This window comes from Lycorma delicatula, chromosome 10 (genome assembly GCF_047948215.1).
Source record: "Lycorma delicatula isolate Av1 chromosome 10, ASM4794821v1, whole genome shotgun sequence".
Lineage (NCBI taxonomy): Eukaryota > Metazoa > Arthropoda > Insecta > Hemiptera > Fulgoridae > Lycorma > Lycorma delicatula.
The window spans coordinates 54,446,952-54,470,914 of NC_134464.1; the positions used below are offsets into that span (position 1 = coordinate 54,446,952).

The 23,963-nt window shown below is 27.6% G+C and overlaps 1 protein-coding gene across 3 annotated transcripts; it reads right to left on the reverse strand.

Annotated features, from left to right (window-relative positions):
- Window positions 1-33: 33 nt before the first annotated feature.
- On the reverse strand, window positions 34-19,107 carry Brms1 (breast cancer metastasis-suppressor 1-like protein). Of its 3 annotated transcripts, none has more exons than XM_075377410.1 (6): window positions 18,470-18,780; window positions 18,170-18,310; window positions 16,259-16,349; window positions 13,564-13,771; window positions 7,288-7,597; window positions 34-1,357 (listed from the first exon to the last, which is right to left on the reverse strand). In XM_075377410.1, exons 2-6 carry the CDS (start codon window positions 18,297-18,299, stop codon window positions 1,350-1,352), a joined length of 747 nt encoding a protein of 248 aa, XP_075233525.1. In that variant the 5' UTR covers window positions 18,300-18,310; window positions 18,470-18,780; the 3' UTR covers window positions 34-1,349. The 3 variants fall into 3 exon arrangements, with proteins under 3 accessions (XP_075233525.1, XP_075233523.1, XP_075233524.1); XM_075377408.1 differs by lacking the exon at window positions 18,470-18,780 and adding an exon at window positions 18,934-19,107 and having other exon boundaries at window positions 35-1,357; XM_075377409.1 differs by lacking the exons at window positions 34-1,357; window positions 18,470-18,780 and adding an exon at window positions 18,934-19,107 and having other exon boundaries at window positions 7,280-7,597.
- Between the last annotated feature and the right edge of the window lie 4,856 nt (window positions 19,108-23,963).

Sequence of the window (23,963 nt, forward strand, 5' to 3'; positions counted from 1 at the left end):
CATATTATTCAAACACTTTCTTTTTAAGAATTGGTTTCTAATAAATATTTTTTTTGCAGTATTTAAAAAGTTTTATTAACAATTTATTGAATAAGTTCTTATTCAATGAAACACTTTTAAAAAAAAATTTCACATGCTGGTGGAAATTCACCAATGTCATTGATAGTTTTGATAAAGTAGACTAATGTCTAATGTTTTATAATTACTATAAACAGACTGCCTGCATGTATTTAGTACATTGATAATTCTGTTGCCAGATTCCATTTTTAACAAACTGGAATCCTTAGCTCAAAAACATTGTCCTCACTGAGATCTACCACATGGCCTGTTGCTACCATGTGGTTTACCAAGTTACTCTGTTTATAAAGTTATCTTGATGTTTTATTAAATTTATCATAGTGCTTAAAGAAATTATTAATTAATTTAACTTATTGATTTTACATAAAATTACATTTGAGTTTTTCAAAAATGAAAAACTTGTTTTAATTTTTTATTTATAATTTTGTTCTTAATCCTAAAAAAAAAAGCCAAGACATTTCTTAATAAAAAATTAATAAGGTTTTTATAAAAATAATTAAGTAAAATCATTCTCTGACATTAACAGACTCTTCTTAATCATAAAAACTGATTACAATATCGGAATGGATATAAAAACATTTAAAACTTCTTGGCTAGCATTAAAATACAATATTTTGTGAATAAAAAACAAATAAAATAAATTTTAAAGGATGGATTATTTTTTTTTTAGATAAACAAATTAAAGATGAATTTACATGAAATATAGTCAAAATAACTTTTAATTAACTGCAAAAGAGTTAAGTTAATTTTTAATGTACCAGATTTGTTACTTGAAAGTAGTTCATCTCTTTGGCACTTTAATAATAATGAATCAATGCATTATAAATTTACATCATAAATTTTCTTGAATTCAATTTTCTCAGAAACATATAATATCCAAATAGATTATGAAAACACTGTACAAAAAATATTATAAAATCATAATCTACATACAATTTGGCCAGAAGCATAGCTTAGGACAGACACTTACACATCATTTTATAATTTCTTTAAAAAAAATCTTTTAAATAACAACTTTAGTTTATCCTACCATTATTTTTTAATAATATAATTAAGTATCTTAAGTTATAAATACAGACTTAAATATAATCACACAAAATGAAAAAAAAAAAGTTTCTCAAAAGAACACCACAATTATTGTATAAAATAAATAAATAAATTAAAAACTCTATAGAGAACATTTCTGAATATTTTCTTTCAGATATTTAATCCATTTATTTACTAGCAGTCCCAGTTAGTTATCTGTAGAGCACATTTTGATTAGATGCCTGTCAAATTACTGCAAAAAAAAAAAAATACATTTCTTAAAGTAATAATTCTTTTGAGATACAAGTGCAATCCAAAAAGTAATCAGACTGATTTCTGCAGGGAAATTTAAAGCAAACAAGTGGTAGTCCTGCATGCATACAAGTACTTAGATGTATTGTCTGTCTACTTCCCGTGCCAATTTCAAGTTGATTATTGCTGTCATTGAATGTCAGTGATTGTTCACGTTAAGTGTATTGGATAATCGCCTACCATAGAAAAAAAACCATCTATCAACAATACACAACTCAATTTTGTGTTCTTTTAAAAAGCAATCAGTTTCTGAAATATACAAAATGTTGAAAAAAGTAAAAGTTAATGAAGAGTGTCCGTACGTATGCAATATGTTTTTGTTGGTATACCACATTTTTATCCGGATGAGAGGGTGAAAACAGGTCGACCGAGCATATCGATTAATGACATTGTGAATACAGCGAGCATTATCAATCAATAAGACAGTCATATTGGTATATGGCAGTTGGAGGAACTACTACACATCTCAAAAAGCAGTGCACACAATATTCTGAGTGAGTGGATTCATGTAAAATGAATTGCATGTCAATTCAGCTCCTTGCCTGACCAAATTGAATACTATAAAGAACTGCAAATTTTTGTCTGCAAAGACTTGTTGATTCTCTACAAGAAGGAAGAAACACAATATTTGCATAATAAGGTTCTCCGATTTCTAATAGCCCTGAATCAACTAAATTCTACAACTAAAACCGAAGAAAGAGTAAACTCCTTTTGACAAAACAGGTAAAAATTAATGTAATAAGCATGTATATTCCCTTGGCCATACCCTTTGTTGCTTAATTATGCACTCAAGGAAAAAATAAACATATTTAAGGTAAAAACTGCTTTAAAAACTCATATTATTCAAACACTTTCTTTTTAAGAATTGGTTTCTAATAAATATTTTTTAAGTGGACCTTCTTTAACTGTTGATGATTCTTGGATGTTCCATTACGATCCTGAGATAAAACAACAAAGCTCCAGATGGAACTCAACTTCTTCACTACCTCCAAAAAAAGTGAAAATAGTGCAATTAAAGTCATGATTAGCATGAAAGATTCATTTATCAACATCAAGTAACTATGCTATTTGGTACATCAATGTAATGACTCGCTTCAGGAAAAAAATTTAAGAACTTCTGTTGCATCACAATAATGCACACTCTCAGTCATTGAAATAGTCTGCAAATTTTTGAATGGAGAAAAAATTAAAATGGTGGTTCCTCACTCAACATACAGCCAGATGTATCTCCATGAAATTTCTGGCTGTTTCCACAGGTGAAGAAGGATCTGAAAGGGAAAAATTTGAGACAAATCTGTAGATCCTAAAAGCATTTCACCATGAAGGTGAAATGCAAAGGACTTTTGAGAGATGGCCTAGATTTTGTGATTGAAAAGTGGATCAAGTGCTGGAAGTAATGTGTTGCACTTAAGGGAGATTTTTTTTTAAAAGAAACTTGTAAATGGAGATTCACAGTAACGATTTTTTGAACTGCATCTGTTGTCTCATTACTTTTTCAACCATCCTTATATATTTAAATAAAATAATGGAATTTCCTAACTGATTTGATTGATTTCTTAGTAAAATGTGATAAAAATGAAAAGTAGATAAAAGTGGGCAATAATTGTAACAATAAATAAGCCATGATTGATTTTCTTCATTTCTACTTTTTAAAAAGTAAAGGGAAGTAAAGTTTCATAATAACATCAAATATTTATTCACTCTCTTAAATTATATTTACAGCAAGGGATGTTACTTTGACTGGCTTATTAAGTTATAGTTGGGCAATTAATCACATTTTCAGTGGTCATGCTGTTTTGTGCTTTTAGTTGGAACTGTTAAAAGCAATAATTTTTTTTGTCTTACTTAACCGACTTCAAAAAAAGAGGTTAACAATACAGTTTTTTTTTAATGTATGTTACACAATATCTCCGACATTAGTTAACTGATTTTGATAATTTTTTTTTTAATCAAAAGCGTTTACTTTTGGAATGGTCCCATATTAATTTTAACCAAATCCCATGATAATCTTAGAAAAAATACAAAAAAACCAAATAGCTCAACATCCTTAGCCGCTGACCACTCGCACCATACCATGTTGCTTTCTTCCTTGTATGACTGGGATATTAATAACAGTCTATATTATCGCTGTTTAGTCTCTACGGAAATATTCATGGCGTTTCTTTCTCCATTTTTCTTCTTAAACAATCACTCCTTTTTCCCCTTGCCCCTTTTTATAAGGATGGAGTTTCCTCTAAACTCCATATAAAAATTAAACCTACATTTAAAATGAGTATATATATAAAATGATGAAAAAGTGTATTATCCCTAATTGCAAAATTATAATATAGATATTTATATTCATATTATGCAATAATAAATTCTAATTTTGCAATATTATTAAATAAATAGTCATTCACAACAAGTTCCCAACTGACATCACTCTGTATGAAGCAAATTAAATATTATAATTTTAATTTTGCAATAAATAACATTTTATAGTTACTATAAATACATTTTTAACCAGGTACTTGTAAACTTTGTCCAAATGTCTACTCGCAGTAATGAAACCTATAAATTACATAGATTTTGCAACCTCATCTTTTCTGTCACAGCTTTCTCATTCTGGGGTCTTTTTAGTAACTTATTTAGATCCAAATCAGACAAGCCGATGCCCTCTAAAGTTTTAACTTGACTAAGAGCAACATAAATCTGATCCTTGGCAAAATTTTTCAACATTTCATTTAATCGAAGAGTAAATTTTACAGAAAGTAAAAAATATGATTTGTCACTTTGATGTACTTTTAAAGAACACTTATTTTGTAATTTAAAAAACTATAGAATAAGCTCATTGCAGATATTTATAAACCTCTTTGAAGGCACAGTTTAATTTCAAAGTTATATTTTAATTTTGTAGCTTTTAATATGATTTAGTAATTTAAGTCTGCTGATTTATTGATGTAAATAATTACTCCAAAAAATATACTTATTAGCCTAAAAATGCAAGGGATTGTATAGAACCCATACTTAGAATACCAATTTTTAAAACGTAATTTTCAATAACTCAACGGTATCTGTGTAGACAACATGAAAACTTTTAAAAAAGGGCTCACAAAACCTGACTTAAGAATTAATCAATTTTTTCAATTTCTGATATTTAATCTGTTTTTCAAATTTTGTTATTAAATTACTGTTTTACTGGAAAACATTTTTTTACTAAAAAGTTTTAATTGATTATCAAATACATTACTCAAGTAAAATATAATTTTGATGATAAAAATGTTATTTGGTCAAGGTGGTAAAATCAAATCAATATTCTTTTACTGAACATTTTGTACTTTTTAACAATTGTGGGTCAAATCTTTCTGTACACGGTAATCCAAACTAATAAAAACACTATTTTCATTAATATTAATAATTATTATTACCGATAACTTAAGTTTAATAATAACATTTCCAATTTTTATTTTCATTTATTTTAATAAAATTATTAACATCATGGCACTACATATTGTTTGATTTTTACATTTATAAAAATCTAATAATAATAATAATAATAATAATAATAATAATATTTAAAATTTTTATTTTAAAATTAAATTAATTTTAATTTATTGTATTATTTGTATTTTTAAATTTTGTTGTACATACGGTACAGTGCCAGCTATCCTTTGCCAACTTTTTTCTTTTTAAGTTCTTGTGTGCGTTTAGTTTTAAATTTATTAACCTGTCAGATCTTTATGAAATAAACTTATACACACAGACAGATAAATCTGTTTTACACATTCCTAGCAAAACTCATCAGAGCTCTTTCTTCATCGGTTTATACCTCCTGCATTTTTCTCTAACATTTATAAATAACAATTATTTTGGAATCTAAAGCCAGTGTTACTTCAAAAAAAAAAATATATATATATATATATATATATATATATATATATTATTTTGTAAACATATATACATATATATATATATATATATATATTTACAAACAAAAAACTTTTGTTGAATTAAAGCATTTTATGAAATGATGAAATATTTAAATTTAATAGTTTAATCACTTCAAAGAAAAAACTAGGTAAACAGCAAAGTGTCATTTTTTATTTAAAATTAAATAACTCTTAAGTATAATTTGATGAGACATTAAGCTATCTAGTAACTGTAAATCATTATTAATATTTTTCTGGAAATTACCTAAAGATTAGTAAACACAATAATCGAGTGAATCAGGCCGATTTTTAACAAACTTCAAAAGTTTACACTTCCATTGCTGGCCTAAAGCCTCAAACTTGTCAGGATCCTGTGCTTTTTTTTATTTTTAAAAAACTATTAAACACAATAAAAGACAAAAATAAAAAAATAACTTTGAAATTAAACTGCTCCTTCAAGGAGGTTTATAAATATCTACAACTTTTAAAAACAATTTTCAGATGTATGACAGCGTGAGATGGTCAGACTGTTTAGGCTATTTACATTAAAAGTGTAGATTACTTCTATATTTGAGTTAAACTTAACATATGATTCTGTAATTATTTTTAAATTACAAAATATGAGCACTTCAAAATTACATCAAATATAAGGCAAATCATACTTTTTACTTACTGTAAAATTTACTCTTCAATTAAATAAAATTAATTATTGTTATTAAATTATACAATTACATTAATAAACTGTAAAGGATAGTTTAACAAAAATAATTTTTACATCAAAATTCCTCAATAATCTTTAAATTATTTTATAAAAACACTCAACAGTAAATGACTATCATTATAGTCATTCTGGTTACTGTAATCAGCTATCTCAAGTGACCTAGCTTGCAGTGTACTGTCGCACCCTTAAAAAATTGAAATTAAAAAACCCCAAAATTGGTTTTAAGATATTTATTTGAAGAGTATTTGTAAGCTCCAGTCTATTGAATATGTTGTTTAGTATGGTCAGAAATGGGGAAAATTTGGAAGCATTGTTCAATTTTTTTTTACTTTTCTTCACCCCTTTCAAAATTGAATTTTGAAAAATCTAGAAATTGGTTTTTAGATATTTACATGAACAAAAATTAAGTTGATATCTTCATTTGTTACCGAGAAATTAAAAAAAAAAATAGAGCCAGGTTTCAAAAATAATCAAAATCCAAAATATTCAAAGATGTGTTGGTTGAGCCACTGCAGCGGTGGCTCAACCAACACAACCACTGTTATTGTATGTACACTGCAACTGGCTACAGCTGCCTCCAGTTATTTGACTAAAAAAAAAAAAAAATAGAAGTAAAAAAAAAGAGAAATGTAGCACGATCACTTCCTATCCTAGTGGTGTTTGTCAGGTAATGATAAGAACCAGACAAAATACATTTTTTCTGTACAAAGTACAGATAACCACTTATAACTAATATTTTTAAGATGATGGCCATATGTTTTGAAAGCCACGTTCTTAGATCACAAGTTAAGGCCTGTATGACCAAACTGTTGCTGTGAAGAAATTACAATACACTGACAGTTTTTATAAATTAAACAGGTTTTAATTTTTATTTATTATTATTCTTACAAACATGAGTTTAATGAACATCAGGGGTCCAGGGGGCAGTGCCATCTGGCTAGACGGGAAGGGCAAATGAAACAAGCCCTGACCAGTTAAACATCCCCTGACCACGACAGGAAACACAACTAACTAGTGTAGGCGAAGCCAGGACAGATCTGCTAGTTACTTTATAAAAACACTTAACAGTGAATGAATATCATTATATTCATTCCTCTCACCATTAAGTAGCAGCAAGTCTGCTTGGATGATGTAAAATTCATTGTTTTTCAGATTGGTCATCATTTTCTACTTTAACATTAAAGTTATCAGTAAGTACAAAATAGCCAACATTTTTCAATAAACAAATATATTGTTACTTACACTCAGATTGTATTTTACAAACAGATAAAGCTTTTTTGATCGTTGTCCAGTCTTCAAGAATATCAGCATCGCTTAACATATAAACAATATATGGGCCAGAAACTGTCACAGGTTTACGTCGAGATATAACTTCTTTGCTCCCTCTTCTCCAGTTAACTCCCTTAATTCTTCCTCCTTTTCCACCATTCATTCCTCTCTCACACAACCATAAGTCGGCACTAATGTCCACACTATTACGATCTTCCTCTAACCTTTTTATTTTTTCTTCTAGATCTTCTTTGATTGAATCCCACAGTAAACTTTTTTCACTCTGAAATTTTAAAATTAATATTTAGTAGAAACAACTTAAACTGAATAAACTCATAATTCAAAAACTACAATACACTTGAAATATATACACCACTGTGCAAATTAATTTGAACACAGGGAATGTTTTGTTTATTTCTATGGTGTGGCTACACTGCTTGACCACATCCACTCTTTAAGTTGCCTGTTTTATGTGAGGTTATTGTTCTTTGTTTATTTACAATTTTCATGTTAAAAATAGTGTTTAGTGAATGTTAATTTCATTTTTTATTACAAAATCATATTTTTGTATTTTCTGTTTATATCTTAAATATATAATAATGGAGATAACTACTAGAAAGCGTTCAAAAATACTTTCTCTTTCTGAGCATACCAGTATGACACAACAAATAGCTTCTGAGTGTGGTGTTCGATTACGGACAGTGAATGCTATTTTAAACCAATTTAAATAAGCTGTTCTTTTTCACTTAAAAGGAAAGACAAATGTAACCGTAAAAAACACTAGTTCAACACAAAGATAGATTATTAGTGAGAAAAAGAAAACTTGATCCTAAATTATCTGCTGTGAACTTAAATCGAGATTAGCAGCCAGTGAAACATATTTACATATGACAACTGTCAGATCCAGATGCTGACTTCTTGCAGCTGGATGAAAAGCTTGTGGCCAGCTAAAAAGCAGCTTTTAACATCAGTAATATGCAAAATAAAAGGTCTTCTGGGCCAAAGCAAATTTGTAAAAAGAAAACTAGAGAAATGTTATGTTTTCTGACCAAGTAACATTTTTATATTCAGGGGTAAAGGTTAATTGGGGGTCAGGGGTAAAGGTTAATTGGGGGTCAGGGGTAAAGGTTAATTGGGGGTCAGGGGTAAAGGTTAATTGGGGATAAAGGTTAAATGTTAATTCTAACATATATTCATACATTAGAAAAGCATCAGATGAAAATACACCTCCAGCACATATCTAACAATCAGTTAAATATCCCCAGAAAAAAATATTTTGGGACTGTATCATATTTGAAGGTCCTCGTTCATTACTTCCAGTAGATGATATGTTGAAAAGTGATGGACATATCAAGATTCTAAAGAAAAGGGTTGTGATACAACTTCAAAACAAATTCCCACAAGGCAATGAAGTGTTCCAACAAGATTTGGTGAAAAAGAAGCCAATAAAGTAGAAAACGTTTTCAAGGAATGAAACATTAAAGTGCTCACTTGGTTAGCAAACTCCCCACACTAAGACCTGATTGAACATCTTTAGGCAATGGTAAAAAACGACTCAAAATGAAGTGTACTATAAAAATTGACCTCATTAAAGCAATAATATCAGTAGGGTTTCATAATGAAGAAATAAAAAAAAATGTGTAGTACAGTTATTGAATCAAAACCAAATAGTGTATGTGAAATGATTAAGAATAAGATTAGTGAATATCTAGTAATTAATAAAGGACATATTAATTACTAGATATTCACTAATTCTACAGGTATGATTTTTCTGTAAATATTACTTTTTATTAAATAACATCTGTGTTCAGATTAATTTCAATGCTACTGTATACATAGCTGAAACAGTGTAAGATGGCCTGTCACTACCATGACAAACTACAAATGACCCCCACAAAACTGACACCACATATAAAGCAAAATAATAATCAGACCAAATCACATCTCATTCATTTGATCATTGAAGCTTTGTTGTTCTTTTCTCCAATATGGCTGCACTTTCAGTCAAGGTACTCTGTATCACTGAGCACACAAGCCCCCTCATCATCGGCAAGGTCTAATGATTCATAAAGGGAGAACTACATATAAAAACGTTAAAACATACAAAATACATAAAAACTTAAAATACATAAAACAAAATTTAAAATGTAATTGTGTAACTGTTTCTTGCTTACAATAAGTAAAAATGTTACAGATAAACAAACACCCATGTACAAGACACATGAAAATACAGATGGCAAAAATACAAAATTAGTGTTCTAAAAATATACATAACAAAAGAATGAAGAAAAAAGAGAGATCATAAAACTTTTAATACGCACAGACTTCAAAAAAAAAAAATGTGTACGGCTAAAAGAGTTAATCTACCTCCACCCAAAAATTTTTCAATAAAGAACTTTCAAGAAATTTATCTTACTTTTTAGCCTTCTAAAATAAATAGGCAACTTATTAAACATATTGTACCATTTACATACAGATTTGCATCACTTACTTAATTATACTAATTCTCAAGTCATAAATATAAGAATTTTTAATATTTGATCCCTTTTATAACTGAAAAATGTCTTATTTTTTGGTGTAACTCTACAAACATACATTCAATAAACCATTAAAATTTGTTATCCTTAATAATTGTTCTGCAACTACATTGTTCTATTTACATCAATTTTGGAAGCAAATCCTACATAATTAATTCTATTCCATAAGAAATCAATGAATAAACTGGCAGTGTTATAAAAGATTGATCAACAGTACAAAATGATAGAAAGTATTAGTATGTACTTGAATTTAGCTTTGAACAACTGTTCTCAAATTTGGTTCAACTCAATAGGTTATCAATAGGTATAATTACAATTAGTTACATTAATTACAACCAAATCAATAAACTCCTTGTCATAAATATTATGAAAAAAAATTGTAAACATGGGCAAGTCTAGTCAATATAATTCAGAAAATACAGTTAAAATTATTTGAATAAAATAATAAGTTTTATTTCAATCTGATAGCTTGCTTACAAAATTTGTCTATCATATCTGAAATTTACAACCAGAATTTTTAGCCCAAATTAGTTTCTTGAACATAGTACGAGTCCAATTTGTAGATTTTTAATTTATCTTTACATACCTGACATAAAATAATTACTATTATAAAAAAAAGAGTTAATGCTTCATAAGTGAAACAAGAAAAATCTTTTGTTTGGCTGTTAATAAAAGTATTAATAATAAATTGAAACTGATATTTATTGTAAACCCTTTACTGATAATATTACAATAAATATTCCTTGAATCATATACTAACACATAAGATTAATAATTAGCGTATCAAAAACTAATTGTTGTTTATTAGCTTTACATAAAGAAAATAAGTCAACAGTAAAGTGTTAGATAGCAGACATTCAGTTTAATTTAAAAATCAGTAAAAAATGAATTTGTGAATTATGATCAGAAGATTAAGGAAAACAATAGAAAACAACAATAAAGCAAACAGTTAGGGAGGAACAATATGGATTCAGAAAGGAAAGAGACACAAGAGATGAGGTCACTTTAATAAAAACTAAGGATATACAGAGAAGTAAGAAAATAAAATAATAAAAACTATATAGGGATGTACAGAAAGAAGTAAAGAATATGTTCAAATGGACCATAAACTAGCAGCTTCTAGATACATGATAGATAGAATACATAAATTATCAATAAAGAAACCAGCATGTAAAAAAGAGTTAAACACTATTTTTCAAATAGCATGAAATAATTGATATAGAAAAGAAATGATTAGAAAAATGAATAGAATCAGAAATAAAAAAAAATTAAATTAAAACAACAAACGACAAAAACACTTGATTTAGTAATGTTTGATACTATTAGGCTGATTGAATTTAAAAGCATTAAATTATATATCTGTTAGATTAATAAAATCATTCTTATTATCAATATCACCTACTAACATTTTCTTACTCTGTAGTAATATGAAGTAGCTGTATAATTCCTTATTTTCCCTTCTTGTTATGGTGAATGTGTAACGTTTAATGTTAATGTTTATAAGTTTTAATTTACCAGAATCAATTTTTTTATAAAAGTCTTTATGTAGTGGTTAAATCATTTTGATAGGTAGATTTTATTTCTTGATTAATTCTATAAAGTTGTGCAGGTTCTATTATTTTTCATTGGTAAGTTTTCATGTTATATTTTACAGTTGTAAAGTTTGGTTTTATCTTTAATACATATTATATAGTTTATAATCTAATTATTTAATGTTATATATGATTTGCATTAATAATAACATGATAAGAGATATATAGTATTTAATCATTCAAATGTAATAGAAGATTAATTAAACTTGACCAAGAAAATATACTTGTTTAATTTTTATATGTTATTAAAAAAATGTTAGTTATGTACAAATATGTTACAAAGTGTCTGGAGAAGTAGTACTGTGTTATGGAAGTACTTATGTAACCTCAAAAATATACAGAAAATTTGTAAAAAGTGGTAACTAAAAATCATTTCATACCTAAGATTAAGAATATAAATAGATATACAGTATAACTGATTTATGTTGGCTGGAGGATGCCATACACATGAAAATTAACATATATTTTCAAAAAGTTATTTTCATGAAGCAATATAAATTACATTTTAAAAACTAACAAAAGAACAACAAAGCGTCAATGATCAAATGAATGAGATGTGATTTGGTCTGATTATTATTTTGCTTTATATGTGGTGTCAGTTTTGTGGGGGTCATCTGTAGTTTGTCATGGTAGTGACAGGCCATCTTACACTGTTTCAGCTATGTATACAGTAGCATTGAAATTAATCTGAACACAGATGTTATTTAATAAAAAGTAATATTTACAGAAAAATCATACCTGTAGAATTAGTGAATATCTAGTAATTAATATGTCCTTTATTCTTAATCATTTCACATACACTATTTGGTTTTGATTCAATAACTGTACTACACATTTTTTTTTATTTCTTCATTATGAAACCCTACTGATATTATTGCTTTAATGAGGTCAATTTTTATAGTACACTTCATTTTGAGTCGTTTTTTACCATTGCCTAAAGATGTTCAATCAGGTCTTAGTGTGGGGAGTTTGCTAACCAAGTGAGCACTTTAATGTTTCATTCCTTGAAAACGTTTTCTACTTTATTGGCTTCTTTTTCACCAAATCTTGTTGGAACACTCCATTGCCTTGTGGGAATTTGTTTTGAAGTTGTATCAACCCTTTTCTTTAGAATCTTGATATGTCCATCACTTTTCAAGATAGCATCTACTGGAAGTAATGAACGAGGACCTTCAAATATGATACAGTCCCGAAATATTTTTTTCTGGGGATATTTAACTGATTGTTGGATATGTGCTGGAGGTGTATTTTCATCTGATGCTTTTCTAACGTATGAATATATGTTAGATAGTGGTTACATTAAGAGTTTAAAAACATTCTGTTCTCAAATGTGTGTAGTTATTATGATGTGCCACAATTATTACAAACCAATTTCAATCATTAAAATTCAAATAATACCTTATACAATTTTCATTAATTTAGAGACAGCCACTACTTCAAGCTTTAATTTTTTGTTACTCTTTATTTTAATAGATTATTTTCTGTATCATAATTGCTGCAATAGAAACAAAATGAACTAAATTGGATCATGTGTTATGTAAAGCTTTATTAGCCACTAGCCAAATTATCTATTCTTCAAACAAGCAAATAATGAATATTTACAGTTAGAAATCCCGTTTCACAGCTCCGGGATGGATTGTTTTAAAAGGAAGCCTTGAGATGATTTTCACAGAATATTGGAGTGATAGTCCACAAAGAATTTCATACTTCTATCACAACAGGTTCAGAAAATAAACAAATATTATTGAATGAAACTTAATCCACATTTAACCTCATAGGGGAGTGTTTTAAAGTTAATTTTTTTAATTTGTGGTAAATATTGCTTAAGAGTATATATCACTGGTGGTATAAATATTCTTGACAAATTTCAGTATCTCCTCTCAAATAAATCAATGCACTCATTTTACTTCTCCTACGGAGAATACTATGTCAAACTTCAGCTTTGTAGCTATCAAGGAAATTAGAGAATTACTCAAGGGTTATGTTAAAATTAGTTCAGTTGGATGTCAAAAATAAGTGTTTTAAAAGTTTATCACAAAAAAAAACATTGTATACCAATCAGTAAAAATGTGGATTAAACTAACCTTAAATAGAATAAAATTTAAATTAAAAAAACCTACCTCAAAATTTTGTTTGGCTGCTTGCTCTTCAGCATCATATTTATTGTGGATATTTGTAAGTCTATACTGTCTTAAAATTCCAGCAACCTCTATTCTAATTTTCATATTCTCTTCTAATTCTTCTAAAGGTTGAAGATATTCTTGAGCTTTGCCGACTTTAACTTCACCTAATTTTATTTCAACCTGTGTAATACGCTCCCTGTAAAGTCTACAACAAAATAATGCAACTGCAAAAGCAAGTTTTTGGTGAAACGTTTTAGTTACATAAAAAATATTAAAATGAATACTAAGAACAAAATTTTGGGTTCAAACTTGGATATCGATTGCATTTTTTGCAACATAATGATTACACAGCAACATCTACAAGAGTAAGTCGCTTAAAGACAGGATATGTCAGTAAAATAAAACATCAAAATTTAATACTTACAAATAATATGATTAGATTTAATATACCAGATACCTCATAACACAATTAAAAATAAAAAGCCCTGGTAAATTTTACCTTCTGACCAGATGACAGGGTGTTTTTTTGGTATGATCCTGATCTCAACTCAACCCTACTCTCACTGACACAAGTTATGAGGGGTATCCAGACACTTTAAATAATCATATGCATCTAGCACTTACAGCTGATGAAATATAAAAACTACAGACAACACCTTGCTACAAAGTGTGTTTAAATCTCAATGGTGAAACCAAATAAAAAATAAAAAAAAAGTTTTTTTTTAAGTTCGATTAGATTATTTTTAATTAATATATGTTTTGCATTTCTTAATGTCAAATGTTCCTAAGTTTCTGGTTGGACATTGCACATTTGCTTACTTGGGTTTTTAAAATTAGTACCAGGAATTTAGAACATTTTTTGTCCTTATGTTTAAATTATTAACACTCTATGACAATCCTAGGAATTCTTATTTCACAATAAATAACATACGCTGTAGCTTAATTGGGAGAATACATAAAAAAATAATTAAAGTTAAAAATTATCTCAAAAATCTTAAAAATGAGAAACCCCCACACTACAATTAACTTTTCAAAAGTTACATTAAAAATTTACTGATAAAATGAATAAATAACCTTTATTATGAAAGACCAAAAAAAGAAAACCATATTATTTCTAATGCCCATTCTCTTAATGGAAATAATAACTACATAAACACTGCTTTAAAATTTGAATGTTTTTTTTAAATTTTCAAATTGGCATGTATATCACAGTGGACGATGTAGACAAAAGTATATTATTCATGAATTTTTGTTAATCTCATAAAATTCAATACCCACTAAAGTCATATTGATTTATCATTTTATTTTTTTAATTGACATGTGATCTTTCTTTTATTTTCTTCTCAGTACAGATTTCTAATTTTTTTCAAAAAAATTTCTGATTTGACTTAAATAATATTTTTTAATTATATGATTTTATATCATTTCACGACTATGCAATACAGATTATTTCTTTTTTTTTTGTAACTATTATGCATTCAAATTATATCCATTAATTTAATTTATTGAACAATTTTTTATTTTATCTCTTTCTGTAAAATAATTCTTAATATGTTTTTTAAAATATTAGTATATTCTATTTCCTAATATATACTGGGCAATCTATAATATATTTAATGCCCTCAAAATAATAACTTCTTTCAAAGAGTCAAACCGTGCTGGGTAAATTGTAAAGAATCTCTATGGATGGTGTCATATTGATTGGATTGGTGTCTTATTATTGAATTGAGTTTTGTAGCATAAAAAAAATAGGCAGTTTCATATTATAAAGAGATGGTAAGGCCAAGATTTTAATTTAGTTTTTAAAAATGTTTACTTGGTTGTTGTTTACTGTTGCAGAATTTCATAATAAGCTTACAAGTCATTTCTGACACCTTTACTTCAACAAGCCACATACTGCTCACAGGTAATTTGTCGGTTTATAAAAAAATATGAGATTACTTAAAATGTAATATTACTTGTTAAAAAAATTCAAATTTTGTCAAAGATTGAATAGAACTACTAATAATAACAAATTTTCCAATTAAATAACATGCATTCAGTTGATTTTGAAAAATACAGTCTTCTTGAACACAGACTGTGAATCATGATAAAGTACGCTTGACAATTTCTGTCCCTAACCTCAACCTGATCATCCATAATTTGTTTCCTTCTTCATGACTCAAATGTTTCAAATAACAGCAAAGGTGTAAACTATGATTTGAAAGAAAACACTTTTTGTCTTGGCAGGAGCAGGTGCATGAAGCTCCTAAAATTTTGAAAAATATATACATTATATTAAATCAACATTTCAAACAGTTTTATTCAGCACTGTATTTGATAAGTTCCTAAAAAACAAATAATTCTGTTTTATTCTTTAAAGACAATCAACTCTATCATACATAGTTTTGTTTCCTAAGAAATCCATAGTCATTATCCCTAATCCTAAATAATAGCAAAAAAAAAAAATCTAGAAGACTGCTGAATCGAATCCTGATCAGCACTTTGATAATTCTGTAACATATTATACCTCATACTTCAGCTTTATTTAAATAATCAAAAGAGAGATTCCAGCAAATTTGACCGAATCCTATGATCTTTTCTGAACATATGACAGTAACATTTTACTGTAAATGTAAAAAAAATATTTTGTGCTTAAATATAAATATTTATTATTACTATTAATCATTTTACCAATAAAATTCCAACTTACTGTTCTCTAATTAAAGTGAATTGTCTTTCAAGTTCTGCCATTTGTTCCATACAAGCATTTCTTCTTCTTTCACATTCTGCTGAGTCCATTTCTAAATAAAAGTAGAATGTACAACATCAAAATATTTACAACAACCATCGTGTAACATTTAAACAATCAACAATAAGCAAAACGTTACTGAAAATAATTTACTATAATGGTGTGAAAACAATCCCCTAAAACATTCTGAACAGGTGTTGTTTACTTAAGTTCTTCATTTGTGTGCACATAATTAACTATAGTAACAAAAAATGTTCAAATACAAACCAGAAATCAAATCTAGGATCTCTGTTATTACTTTATTAACAGACTTGCTATCGAAGTGACTTTATTTAAAAATATAATTAATTCTAAAACATTTCTAACATTTTATCATCATATTAACAAGAGGTAGATGAATGTTTTATGTGTAATTAGTACAAGGTTGCTTCCAAATGTTCAAAAAAATATTTTTTTAAATAATACAAATTTAATTAAATAATACTAAAAAACACAAACAAAAAATAAGTTCAAAGTAATTTTAAAAAATAACTTAAATACCAGATACAACTCTTCAAAGAGCTTCTGCACTGATACTACAGATGAGTTCTCTGATATTATTTTGTACTTATCTAATGTAGGCAGGTTGTTCTTTAAAACACTGTCTTTCAGATAATCCACAAAAGCATGAGTAGTCAAGGGAATGTGGAAGCCACAACTACTAAATAATTCAATCGATATCTGCATATAAACAAACTGGCATTGCAGTATACAGCCTATCTCACCAAAAACCAGCATTCCTGTACTTCAGTTTCTAATAAGGCTAAAAAGTTCATAATAAACTTCTGACAATGTTTAGCAGTTAATGTTGGTAAAAAAATGAGTCTGGTAACACCTCGTCAAGAAACTACGCATCACAAACTTTTTGTTCATGTGAAAATTCTGCGGCTATTACAACTCTATTATTTTGACTGTTAATGAAACTGGAGCTATTTAATGGTGCTCCAGTGCATAAAAAATACAATCCAAAACATACACACTACCTTGAACAAATGTCTTTACCAATAGTATTGAGGCCAACTGTTCAAACCAAACTTTACTGAAATCAGTTCTCCACAAATGTGACTTGTTTCTCTGGAGACTTTTTTTAATCATATAAAAAATTACACTTTGTTTATGACCCACTATAACAACTGTTTTGGGTGAAGTCTAATTATTATACCAGAAATAAGAGACTTATCTGGTACTGCAAAATCAGCCTTAAAAACATTATAGTAAATTGAAAATGACCGAATCATCAGATAATCTTCCAAAATAAGTATATGCCATGATTATATAATCTGCTTTTGTTAACACTGAGATTATAACTAATTCCAAAGAGGAATGAAACAAATCATGTGATCTATAAATTTGTATAAACTACTCTCATGACCTACAACCTAAAATTTAACCAGAGTACTTTTCATATTAGATCATGTTTTACCCTTTGGTAGATATATTTTTTCTATACATTATTTTTAACTTATAAACCAATATTTAATAATTCAATAGTAAAAAAAAAAAAAAATTCAAACATATTTTATCCAATCAATAAACTATGTTCTAGAGCCATGTTTAAAGTTTTTTATAAGGAAATAAATAAAAACTTGTTAAATAAATAAATTTTCCTGATTCAAGACAATTTTAAAAAGTGTTTTAAGAATTTACATCACTGAGGTAATTTATTTTTTATTAGTACATGACTCAATGTTAATATAATTATTAATTTTGCCACTAATATTCACAATCCACTATTATCCCCATTTTTAATATTTTTACAGTCATAACAATCATTTAGATTTTAAGAGAACAGCAATAATGATCATAAAATAAATAAATGTTTCAGTACTTTACCTGAACTATCATCAGAATCTGACGCAGCATCACTGCTTTCGCAAGATGAGGTTGATTTATCCGATTCACCAGATTCATGTTCCATTTCTTCTCCATCACTTTCTTCTCTATCCTCTTTAATACCTCGCATTTTAATAGAGCCTAAAATGTTACATATTTTTCTTGTAATTAAAAAAAAAAAAACAGGCTAAAGATAAACCCCAATGACTACTATTTTATACTAGAATTATAAATAAATATATTTTAGTTTAGAACAAAGTAATATAAGCAAATTAAAATATGCAATGTAATAATAAATACCTAAGCCTGCTCATACATGTTTCTTTCTTAAGAATTTTATCTGGAAATATAATAGTACTACACATTAAAAAAATAAACAATGTAAATTCTTCTAGATTTTATTTCATTATTAATACCCACAATAACATCTTTCAGTAAATAGTCGGTCATTTTTTATAATAAGTATTATTAATTCAACAATAGTTTTCGAAAAGTTTCCTTATAAGAGAAAAATAGATATTTCATTTTTAACGAATGTGGTTATTAATTTAAAAATCAATCTTCTAAATCGAAATTATCAAAATTTTATATCCAAAAGATTACTGTATCACTACATACAAGATGCTAAATTTTTCACGCATATTAAAATAAAATTCATAAAGCAAATCATTTACAACACTTAAATACTAAGAACAACTAAATGCGAAAGAAAAATATAACCTATACTCATTTATGCTACTCCCTCTAAAACACATATTACTTACCAACTGATTTATCCGAGGACTAAATTTCGAGATTCCAAATTGATAAACAAGGGACACAATATTGCATTAATGAAAACATACACACAAAACCAAATTCATTCTAATAAAAAGAAAAAAATAATAAATACTCATATGCAAACATAAACACAACACAGATGATAAAGCGTCACAGCCTTTAAGATCACCTTCCTACCATCAACTTGTCATAATAAAAACAAATAAATCTCGCGAAAATTCTTAGCTTTGTAACTGTAACGAACTCCAGTGACAAATTTTTAAATATGTTTTTATGATTTAATAATCAAATCAGTAGTACATTCTATCCTAGCTCCGCATATTTTAATGGAAATTGTATATATTACATAAAATGGGGGATTAGAAATTAATCCGTCATTTTGATTCAAGGTTATATATTTTTACTTTTCGCTTTTAAATTTTATAAAAAAAGGTATTTAATAGATTATTTTTACTTTTCGCCAGAGTATTTACAAGTAAACGTTTATCGTCTCGATAGTTTAAATTTGTGATTGATAATATCTTTTACCCGTATAATATTTTGTGCAATAATTTAGATAAGTTCCTTAAAATTTCATAAAATGAGGTAACATTGTTTCCCAAAAACATTAATCTGATTTACTGAAGGAGAAGGAAACTCATTTGGAAACAAATTAGATGTAGTTTCGAACGCCAAAATCATTGAATTTAAATCGATTTTTTACATATAGATTTACTTTAAGTACATCTGTATGTGCTCTTCCATTATCTGTACAGCTTTTTCGGACACCAAGTGCATTTAGACATTCTCTTCCATATTGAAGGATCAAAGTAATAAAAACAGCCTGACAGTAGTTTTCAATGCATCAACAATACATAGTCTCACATGGGAGATTTTCTCTTTGATTATACCCCAAAGACAGTCGGGCTCAGGCTCCCTTAATTATGCCCCAGATCCAGCAGTGAGAGACTTAAAAACTACTAGCAGAAAAGAAAGAAGCGTATCACTAAAATAAGTATTAAATGTGATCTGTACCTGGCTGAAACAAAAATAAATAAATACAAAGTGATTATTTCTTCATTATCACTTAACTACTCAAATACAAATAAACAACACTTAAAAAATGTGTTTATCTATCAGAGTTTAGAGAATAAAAATAAAAGAATTGTTGGCCAAAATAGTTTTTTCTATCATTTTTGGTAATCCAGTCAAGTATAAAGTTCAATAATCATATTATGCAATCTGGGTTGGAAGTTTCTGTTGTGTTTAAATTATTTTTAAGCTAGTTTTATGTTCAATAAGGATTGCCTAAAATGATACTTCTTACTGTTTTGGTCAATAGTTCTTTTCTATTTTTATTCTATAAATAATGGTAGCAAATACTTGTTTAAAAAAAAATACTGTTTATTTGTTAATATTTAGTATTATTTCTTCATTACAATTTATTATTATTTTTGTAACTATTTTTTGTACTAATTCCTTAATATCTACTATGTGCGACCAAGGATGATTTGATTCTCTAACTTATGATAAAAGTTTACCTGTGGTAATAATTATTTACATAATTTATGATGAATCAATGGATTCAGAAAGGACTTTTAAATTATTTACATTGATTGAGCAGTTATTTGGTGGTTTTATTGCTAATTATTAACTGGGTGTTAGTAAAATTAGAAGTAGAAGTCTGGTCTCATAAGAATGAATGTGTCTAGAAACAGTTTAAAACTTATATGTTCATAAAAAAAAAATCCCTTTTAGCACACTGGAAGGTGGAGATAGATTTCACCGGTGCTAAGTATTAGATAAAATAGATTCCACCTTAAAGTTAAGAAAAACTTCAAATTTACTCAATACGACAATGGTGCATGTGAAAAAAGTTTTACATGTTTAGCATACAAAAGCCCCATCTTTTACAATTCCAGCTATATTTTGGTCATCCCTTGCCATAAGGGTTAGTCATATCAAAACTTTTTTAGACAAAAGTTTTAGGTAATATTTAGAGGACTAACGGCCACTTTAAACAGATTCGATACTGTGCCTATTAAGGAAGATGTGTTTAAAACCCCATTTTTCCACCCCCTGGGCCAATGGTTGGTGATATCAAAAAGCTTTACTTAGATAAGTTTTAGGCCCTTATACAAAGTGTAGTAAGCACTTAAACGAATTCAATATTTTACTTAATAAAAAAGTTATAGCGATTTTTTTTTTTTTAAATAGCCCCCATGGTCTGATTTTGCCCATTAATGAACTTGACTGAGATTTTGGGTTTATTATATTTTATGTATCAGTTTGAAAGTGACTGACACAAAATTACAACAGTTACCATGTTCTCTTAAAAAAAGGCAAGATGATCATTTGATAAATGATTTTCATGTAATATTTAACAAGAATAGTATGATGAAATTTTTTTATATAACACTCCAGTTTTTGAGATATCAGCAAATAAGACTGCAAAAATCATAACGTAGGAAAATATGCTCCAAGTATCTTTGTTTAATCTGTTCACTTTCAGGTTACACCTAGTAATGTGCTTATAATTATCACTGTTGTAAAAGAACTTAAGCATTATTAAAATAATTCAACATTGTTTAAAATTACAAATACTTTGCAACATTATTATAAAATTATGTTACAAACTGTTAAGTCAGCTGATAATTTTTATTTAAAATACTATTACAAATTTAAAATGGGTGTTATATAACAGAATACGACACCCGGAAAGGGATGAAGACATAATCTTAACTTTATTAACTTGTTCTTGAAGATAAAACATATTTTTAAAATAGTAAGGTTCTAATATAGCAGTAATCTATATATAATAAGTAAGGAAGCCAAGAGGTATAGGATGCCTGGGACCTCAGCAAAATTAGCATCTCAATTATTAGTCATAACATTAATTCTTATTTCTGAAGGGAGAAAGAATTTTGAAGAATGGTTTGAGTACCATAATTTAATTCTTATTTCTGAAGGGAGAAAGAATTTTGAAGAATGGTTTGAGTACCATAATTTAATTTTTTTAAAATTAAGTGGCTATTTGTGTTACGAAGTTTAGGGTCTGGGGCAACAAAGCCAGGACCTTTTTTTTTAATTCATTTTTTTTCATGAGGATAAAGAATGGTTTTGAATAAAGGAATAAAGTATTTATAAGTAAACGTTTATAGTCTCGATACTTTAAATTTGTGATTGATAATATCTTTTACCTGTATAATATTTTGTACAGTATATTACAGTATAATACCTGTATAATATTTTGTATATATATTTTATAATATTTTGTGCAATAATTTAGATAAGTTCCTTAAAATTTCATAAAATGAGGTAACATTAGTTTCCCAAAAACATTAATCTGATTTACTGAAGAAGGAAACTCATTTGGAAACAAATTGGATGTAGTTTCGAACGCCAAAATCATTGAATTTAAATCAAATTTTTACATATAGATTTACTTTAAGTACAACTGTATGTGCTCTTCCATTATCTGTACAGCTTTTTCGGACACCAAGTGCAAGACCAGAGAGGCTGGGGAAAAGAGGACCTCAACATCCTAGACACTAAGTTTTAGGCTTATTCCTAAATGTATAATGAATTTTTGAGAAAAAATAATTGAATATAATAGATTTTAATATTTATTATGTAAAGAGTGACCGAGGAAATTTAGGGTCTCTGTTAATAAAGCAGGGCTTGAACAAAAACAAAGGTTTTTTTTTTGTTTATTTGGCCCCTGGAACAAAATTGTTTTTTTTTAACACTCTTCTAATGTTACAATATAACTTTTATAATTCTGGGACAGAGGAGAATAATGGGCTTGGAGATCAAGGAGGCTTGAACCTCTTAAACATCACTGTTTTTTTTTCTAAATGTACAACATATTTGAAGAAATGTTTGAGTGTACCAATACTTTAATTTTTTTTAGAGGCTATAAGGCTAGAGAATCATGGGGAAGGCAAGAGGATCTAGCCTCTTGGACATGTTTTATTTTTTTGAAAATATATTATATTTTAGATACTTTTAGCACAAAACCTACAGTTTTCTTAATTTTAGGGCATATACTGCCTCTTGGGAGAAAGGGGACCTGAAACTGTTAAAGGGGACATGACATTTACTAGTTTAATTTTTTCTGATGTTAATAATTTTTAAAAATAATGGTTTGATATTACAATATTATTTTTTTTTTAAATGTAGGAAACTAGGGAGGGAGCTAGAAATGAAAGGTTCTAGAGGGTAAGGTAATCTAAAATTCATACACACCATTATTCTTTTTTAATTTTCTCTGAAAGTAAAAAAATTTTTAAAAGAACAATACAATATACAAATATTTCAATCCACATTAATCATGAGAAGGGGTTAGGAGCCTAAGGAACCTTTTATGGGCTCTTGGGGGGGGGGGGGGTGTCTAACCATCGCAAGTACCACTGTCTATTTTTTTTTCAGATGGTTGGAACATATTTTAATAAAGAATGATTCAATTATAACAATCACTGTAAATTATTATTACAATTTTTGTGAACTGAATAAACTGGAAACTAGAATATCTTGGAGAATTATAGAGCATTTAACATTTTCTAAACAGAGAAAACATTTTTAAATAACAATGAATTTAATATAAATCAATTAATATATTTAAATTATATTTTACTTTTTGGTATTTTAAAAGTATACCTCTTCGATACCATCTAGTTTTTTCTGTTAGTACGGCACATTAAAAAAAATTCAAATATTGCAAAACTTCCCTTGCTAGGGTAATTATAGAAATTAGAAACTTTCACTCTTTTTCAGTTAGTGATGGAATACATTACTACTGGAGCATCTGATCCTGAACTTTTATTTTATTTTTACCTTTACAGGTCACACAGTGTAACTTGATAATTGCAGCCTACCATGCAAGGGGCAGTATACTATACATTCTACTATATAACCCCATATCATCACAAGTGCAATATATCACCAATAGAAATGGAAATGAAACTAAACCACACATTTATGTTATAAATTGCAATTCATGATACACTGAAGCTGTAAGAGATAATTTAACTAT